The sequence below is a fragment of the Eptatretus burgeri genome, chromosome 3, assembly GCF_056783735.1.
Source record: "Eptatretus burgeri isolate ZD-2024b chromosome 3, Ebu_testis_v1, whole genome shotgun sequence".
Classification (NCBI taxonomy): domain Eukaryota; kingdom Metazoa; phylum Chordata; class Myxini; order Myxiniformes; family Myxinidae; genus Eptatretus; species Eptatretus burgeri.
The window spans coordinates 50,901,344-50,908,843 of NC_140963.1; the positions used below are offsets into that span (position 1 = coordinate 50,901,344).

The 7,500-nt window shown below is 43.0% G+C and overlaps 1 protein-coding gene across 2 annotated transcripts in view; it reads right to left on the bottom strand.

The window, feature by feature from the left end:
• The window catches only part of LOC147029851 (TGF-beta receptor type-1-like), a 40,278-nt gene that overhangs the window by 1,704 nt on the left and 31,074 nt on the right, over positions 1–7,500 (bottom strand). For both annotated transcript variants that reach the window (XM_085873267.1, XM_085873265.1), the window contains 3 exons: positions 5,506–5,630; positions 2,884–3,014; positions 1–2,659 (listed from right to left, as the gene is read on the bottom strand). The exon at positions 1–2,659 is cut by the window's left edge and continues 1,704 nt beyond it. In XM_085873267.1, coding sequence (XP_085729393.1) covers positions 2,543–2,659; positions 2,884–3,014; positions 5,506–5,630 — 373 coding nt within the window. In that variant the 3' untranslated portion in view covers positions 1–2,542. The remainder of the gene's footprint in view (positions 2,660–2,883; positions 3,015–5,505; positions 5,631–7,500) is intronic.

A 7,500-nucleotide genomic window follows, 5' to 3' on the forward strand; every position in this document is an offset into this window, starting at 1 on the left:
AACCTTGATTACTATCAGCATTTACCACCAATAAAGTGAGGCCCTGGACCTGCTTGTACACACCAAGGCAATCAAGCTGCCAGTCCTCTGCGATTCTCTTCCACTCCCTTTGCCATTTGTCCCCATTCAGCTTCACAGAGTCATTCGGCAAACTCCTCTTGATTAGCCTCACAGCTGAAAATGTGCTCTCGCTTCCACTCATTTGTCTGCCTTTTCTGCGACAAACAGCAACCAACAATCACCATCAGTCTGCCACAGCACCACCAGCCTTCTCCACAACCACCATCACTACCACCACCATTAAGATCTCCACTGTCAGCTAAACCAGCTTTTTCAAAACCCCTTTCACACTCCTACAATGTGTGGGTAGTGGCACAATACATGCCAAACCTGTATCCTACCATCATCACCTGTACAATACCCACTCTACCCCCCCCCCCAAATCCTGCTTTTCCAAGAACCTCAATTAAGCAAATAAAAACCGTACATAAAATTGATAAACTGCTGCAACACAAATGAATGTAAACAAAAATAAAATAAAAGGAGTTAAAAACCCTTTCCTTTACACCCAAAATTGCACACCTTTTGTGCCGTTTGCAAAAACATTCTCTCCTCCATGTTGAACTACAGAAGCCCATTTTGTTTGGCTACAGGAAGTAAATAGCATGCACAATGCACACAGTCAATTGTACCGTTACAATTGTGTTGCTGTGTCCATTGTCATCACGAGTTGCGAGAAGCTCCGAGCGAAGAACAATATACAGTGAAGTACCAAAAATAAATCGACGCGGATCTCAATTTCCACGAAGCCAAGTGAGGACAACCGAGCACGACCATCAAAACACAGAGTATTCAGTACAACAGAATACATTAAATGCTATGTACTTCAAGCGCCATCTCAAGATTTAAAAGGTCTCTCCAGATCATATCAAAATGAGGACCGATTTGAATTGCTCGATATGACTCGACGAGCATTTAAAATTGGCTCGAGTAGACACTACAAAAAAAAAAAAAAGATAAAGCAAAGCTTATGGGCTTATGGATGCACTTTACAGATCTTTCTTTGTGCCCGTAAAAGCTGTGCATTTCCAAATGCACACTCAATACGTACAATAAGCCAGCCAGAATAGGTCAACTTGAATGTCACGCATGTCCGAGTGCAGATTGGCAATAGACAATGCGAGCAGCAATGAGCCTTGCACGCTTTGGAGACCAGCATTTCCTGAGCGCTTGTCTCCAAAGCGTGCAAACTCAAATTCGAACATAACAAAACACTACTTCCATTGGTTAAGCATGCTAACACATCATCAAAGCACACACGCATGGACTCCCCCCGCACATCATACTGTGCACAAAAGTTTGGGACCTTGCACAATTTAGGGTTGTATTCAAAATTACAATTGCAGCAAAATATATATATATATATATATATATATATATATATATATATATATATATATATATATATATATATATATATATATATATATATATATATATATATATATATATATATATATATATATATATATATATATATATATATATATATATTGCTGCAATTGTCAAGAATGAAGCAAAAGTGAAAAAAAACTTATCCTGTGCACACGAATGACACAACGTGACGTCACTATTTGCTACTGAAAGCACGGAGCTGTTTTTGGACCCTGTTGCTATGTGGGATTAAAGGAGCTGCGAGTGGTGCTAAAGGGGGATTCAATAGCATAATCAACACAACTAAAGATAGCCTGAGTGGGGATTGTTTTTGGATTTCATGTCAACCATGAAACATCATTTGTTTGATAAAAGAGCCCTCAAGAGCACACCTTGTTGTGCGGAAGGTTACTTCTTAAACACCGTAAAGGATCATGAAAGAGCTGACAAAAGAAGACCAACTCTGAATGACCGGCACTGAACTCAACTGAAGCTCGTAGGAGCATTGACCACCATACCTACGTACAAAAGGCACAATCATGGGCCAAAATGATGCTGATGTTCCTGAAAAATGCTGCAGGCATTACTACTACTTTTCAAACACAATGAGCAATCCAACTGCACCAATTCAGTGGCACGCTTAAACACATCTGCAAACTTTCTTCTTTCTGAAAAGCTGCAAACAACTTGATTCAATGTTCCTCCTCTGCCGTGTTCCAGGTACCGCATGGAAATCGAGTTCACAGGACTAAATGAAGCATCCACAATCAGCTCACATAACCGTGAGGTATAGTTTGCAGATGCATTTACTGGGCCTCACGATCTGTGAAGAACGGGGTGCCGCCATACAAACAACAACTTGCTTTTGCAGGAAAAAAAGGGGCACTTTTGTGCATCAGGTGGGATTGACTTTCAAGGAAAGTCTGAAATGAGGAAATGCACAACAGAGTGGAAAAGCAAAGACCTGAAAGAGAGCTTGAAATGGATCATCTCAGATCCAAGGTCAAATGAGTTTATCATTTTGCCTTTGGGAGACAAAAGTCAATGAAGCAACACAGATTACACAAATTTTTACGAGCCAGGCTCCAACCAGAAGTTCTTTTGTGGATTATGCGAGTGCAGGCCTGAGCTGTGACAGCGACTTCTTGACACGCAGTGCAGTAAGTCTTGCAGCAGCATTTTGGTACCAGCATTCCTGCATTATCTTTGACACCCTGTGCAGAGTCTGGGTACAAGTTGGGGAGAAACAATTGCAATAATTTCTTTACCACCTTCACTTTGGAAAAATAAATAATAAGTAGTAGTAGTATCAACACAATGAGCTAGCGAGCTGCAGTACTGCTCAAGGATGCTCGATGAGGTTCTCTCAATTCACCGAAAAACATCATACACCCTAAGGTAGGCTGCAGTGCTACATGTTTCTCAACGAGGTTCTCCCATTCTACCTACTTTGCAGCTGTGCCAGCGAGCTGGGATGTTTGGCCGAAGCTTTTGATCGCACACAACACGACGCATCTCCTCCACTGAAGGATCCGACGGCACACAATCATGGTAAGGAAGCTGGTATTCCTCTGGAAGGCCTGTGATGAGTATGAAAAACGGGAATGGGGTTGGGAGGGGGAGGGGAATGGACACAAGAATTTGGTTTTTACAAGGCACACTTGATTGGCTACAAAGATCCAATTAAATGAGGATATGGAAGAAATAACTTACATGTCGGAGCAAGGAGCCCAATCTATTTTGCTTGATGTCAATTGATGTCAAGTTATTTTTGTCCACCAAAATGGGAAGAGACTCGAGGAATTGCAGCTTGTACATGGTAAATAGACATGTGCATGTGACGATCACTGACCAGTTTCCTTGCTTTGCTGCCCGAACAATGTCAAGGGTTTGTTGACAAACAGCTGCACTGTAATTGATGACCGACATTTTGGTTTTAGAGCACAGCACGACTGACCTCATGTGCGTCAGTCAGGACACCAAAGAGAAGACGCTACAGTTGATGTGCCAGACGTGAGAAGGTGCTTTCAATAGCCTTACCCATGCCATGTCTATTTACCATGTCTATTCAATAGCCATGTCTATTTACCATCTGCTTGAGCACCAGCATCCAGAGCAATCAGGCTTTACACCAAAGAGGTCAACGATTGACCGTATCCTTGCTCTTAGGGTCGTCACCGAACTCAGACGAGAGTTTCGGCAGAGGCTGCTTGCAGCCGATGTTGATCTCTGTAAAGCGTTTGAGTCAGTGAATCGGGATGCCCTCTGGAGGATTCTTGGTCTTCGCAGGGTGCCACCAAAACTGATCGATCTGATGTCTGAACTCTACTCTGGTACTGAGAGTGCTGTGAGATGTGGTGGTACCATCTCCGACTTATTTCCAGTTGTTACTGGAGTTCGACAGGGAGTGCGTACTGGCCCCCACACTTTTCAGCACTTGTATGGACTGGATTTTAGGGAGGATGTCAGAGAGATCAAGCTGCGGTGCATCGTTTGGTAATGTCAAGATCTCTGACCTTGATTTCGCAGATGATGCAGTCATCTTTGCAGAGATTTTACACATCCTTTTGGGGGTCCTCAAGGTGCTGAACGAGGAGTCTGAGCCGCTGGGATTACGGGTCTCCTGGGTCAAAACTAAGATCCAGGCTTTCAATGACATCTTGGATGTTGCTGTCCTGACTGCCAGTTTGTGGTGAGGATGTTGAGGTTGTGGAGAGATTCACTTACCTTGGCAGTGATATTCATGTCTCTGCTGGCTGTGAGTCAGAGGTCAATAAGACGTCTGGGTTGGGCCTGGGGAGTCATGGATTCACTGGACAATGGGGTGTGGCGCTGCCGGTACCTGTGCGGAGGAAGAAAGTCCGAGTCTTCAGGTCCTTGGTGCTTCCAGTCTTGCTCTATGGATGTGAGACTCAGAATCTGACCAAGGATTTAAGAAGGAGACATAATTCCTTTGGTACGAGGTCTCTTTGGAGAATCCTTGGCGATCACTGGTCGGACTTTGTGTCCAACGAGCAGTTGCTGAGAGAGACTCAAATGAGATTTGTTACCTGCATAGTCCGTGAGCTTCAGCTGCAGCTGTATGGACATACGACTCGTTTTCCTGACGCTGATCTTGCTCAACAGATTCTCTTCGCGAGGGAGTCTCGTGAGTGGAGGAGGCTAATGGGCCGACCACATGCCTCGTGGTTGCAGCAGGTTGATCGGCAACTCAAGAAGATTGGGATGGGCCAGGCATCTGCCTGGGGGATGGCCAGACGGAGACCCCTGGAGTACCGGCGGAAAGTGGACGCAGCGATGTGCTGCTCTGGCGCATGCTCCCATACCTGACTTGACCTGACCTTTCAATAGCACAAGGCATTGCTGGAGTACTTGCCAGGTCAGGAGCTTACTTGGAAGTCATTGAGACAAGTTTGGATCTTATATCAGCGATCACAAGCTTGGCGTCATCATGAACAGAACTCAACAGGTCAATATATTTGCAGAAAATTACAACATTAATGGTCCAGCATTTGTACAATCCAACGGGATGGCGCAGACAAAGCGCACTTGCTTCTGAGCTGTCTAGTCTTTGTTTGGAACTTCCCAGGCAGGGCAATGCATCAAAACGTGCGCCGTCCCTGCAATAGACGTTGCAATACTACCAATCTCGTGGCAGTGATTGTTCGTAAACGTTAAAGATCCTGAATATCTGTTGACGAGTCATAAATGAGTCATCCCCAAACTCCGAAACAAATTACAAATTCCTGCAAAACTCTGGGTAGCAAGTGGTGTGGTCTTTTCATCTCCCTCAACACCAGGTTCCACTGATTGCTATCTCAAGAGTGTGTGGTTGACAGTGGATAGCAGCTTCTACAATATAAACAAATCCACACACGTAGATGATGGGTTGCATCCTACATGTGAAAGGAAAGATTCTCAGAAACAACTTGCATATAACAAGCTCGAGTAAGCACCGCTTCAGAACTTTGGCACAAAATCTTACAAACCATACCAAATGTTATATTTACAACACTACCAAGCCTCATCATCAAAGCAATAACTTTCCCACCACCATAGGACAGTACATACCACCATCAATGCAGCGCCGAGCTATCTCCCAAAAGACCAAGCCCATGGCATACACGTCAGCACGCTTGAAAGAGTCAAAGTGTTTCATGTTTATGGTGTCGTCCAGAACTTCTGGTGCCATATACCTGCACAGAGACACATGTATTCTGTGAGCTCAACCATCATCAAGCCAAAAACGACAATGACCAGAAGCAAATGTGTTAAATTAATAAAAAAGAATCATTAAAGCAAACTTATAGTTCACTGCCCACAAGCAGATACATTAAAAAGCCTGGTGTTAGCTGAGCCACTATACTAAGCTAACACCGCTAAGCCTTAGCGGTTGAGGTGCCTGGCTTGTGATCTTGGGTTCCTGAGTTTGAGCCCCATTGGCCACTAAATTAACACCAGGTGGGGTTGACAGCCTGTCATCCTCCAAGGTTGGCTAAATGAGTACCAGTGTACTGGTATAGGGGCACAGCATGAGGAGGAAGAGGAAGTGGAGGAGAAGAAAAAAGAAAAATATTTTACAAATAAAGCTCACTATATAAATATGTATATAGCAATAAAGCTTACTGTTCAAAAGCTGATATCACTGCTGATGCTGTACATTTCAATTTCCATGGTTTGCACTGACAGTTTGAAGGCAATAAAAATAAAGGGGAGAAACATCCACCTTTGTCAGCAGCAATGAAGCAGAGGATATAAAATACGTGCTGTACAAAACAGCCACATGCACGCATGCACAACTAGTCTCGCAAACCCTTCAGGGCAAGACTTAAAAAAAAACAAGAAATAATAATAATAACAAAACAGCAATCAATGATTGCATACCCTCACCAGGACTGCTTTTGTGTCATTGTATAGTATGTATTTTATAGAAGTATTGCATTCCAATTGTATACTTTAGACATACTCGGTTGAAAATAATTAGATAAATAAATAAATAAAACTAGAGGAGGAGCACTCGGGAGAGTGCAAAACCTCCGCCGCCAATACTGCTGGGTCACTCAAGTGAACCATCTTATTCATTAAATGTCAACAGTGCTGACAAGTTATAGTTCTTTTCTCCATTTTTTCTTTGGGGGAGGGGGGGGTTGGAAATCACTTAAAACATGTAGAAATGCAAAAAAAAGAAATCGAAATTTTGTTGAAAAAAAAAGTTGCAAAATTTTTTTTTTCTCTAAATTTTTTTTTGGGGGGGGGGGGCTGGAAATCACTTAAAATATGTAGAAATGCAAAAAAAAATTTCTTTTTTTGGGAGAGGTAACAATTTTTTTGGGGGGGGGGGTGGAAATCACTTAAAGCATGCAGAAATGCAAAAAAGAAAAAAAAATTTCTCAAACAATTTTTTTTTGGGGGGGGGGGGACCAAGTCCAAAATCTCATGGCATGATCTTTGGACCATACCTAACCCCCCCCCCACCAAGTTTCGTCAAAATCCGTGGAGGAGTTTTTCCGTAATACTGTTCACAAACAAACAAACAAACAAACAAAGACAGACAGACAGAAAGGGGTGAAAACAGTAACCTCCATCCATCTTCGAAGATGGCGGAGGTTAAAGATAATGTGAACGTGTAGAACTGGCTACCATTGGGTGGCATTTGTGGCCTACATTACTACATTCTGTACGGACAAAAACAAACATATTGACCCAAATGCAATACGCCTTCCTCTGGTGTTGGTAAAAACAAACCCCTTCTCCTCTGGTGGGGGTAAAAACGAACCCCTTCTCCTCTGGTGGGGGTAAAAACGAACCCCTTCTCCTTTGGTGCTCAAAAATCTCGTGAATATATACATGTTATTGTTAATATTTTTCTCACCAAGATACTTTCACAGAAACGCCAAAAATTATATATAGCATGATATCTCAAAAATATATCGGGTCGGATATGTTCTCGTGGATCAGCAATTACATGGCGGAGGTATGCGCTTCAGCGAGTACCCTTCGAGTAGATCTGATAAAGTGCTCGAAACATTTTGCAAAAACTTGTCACCCATTTGAAGACACAAATGA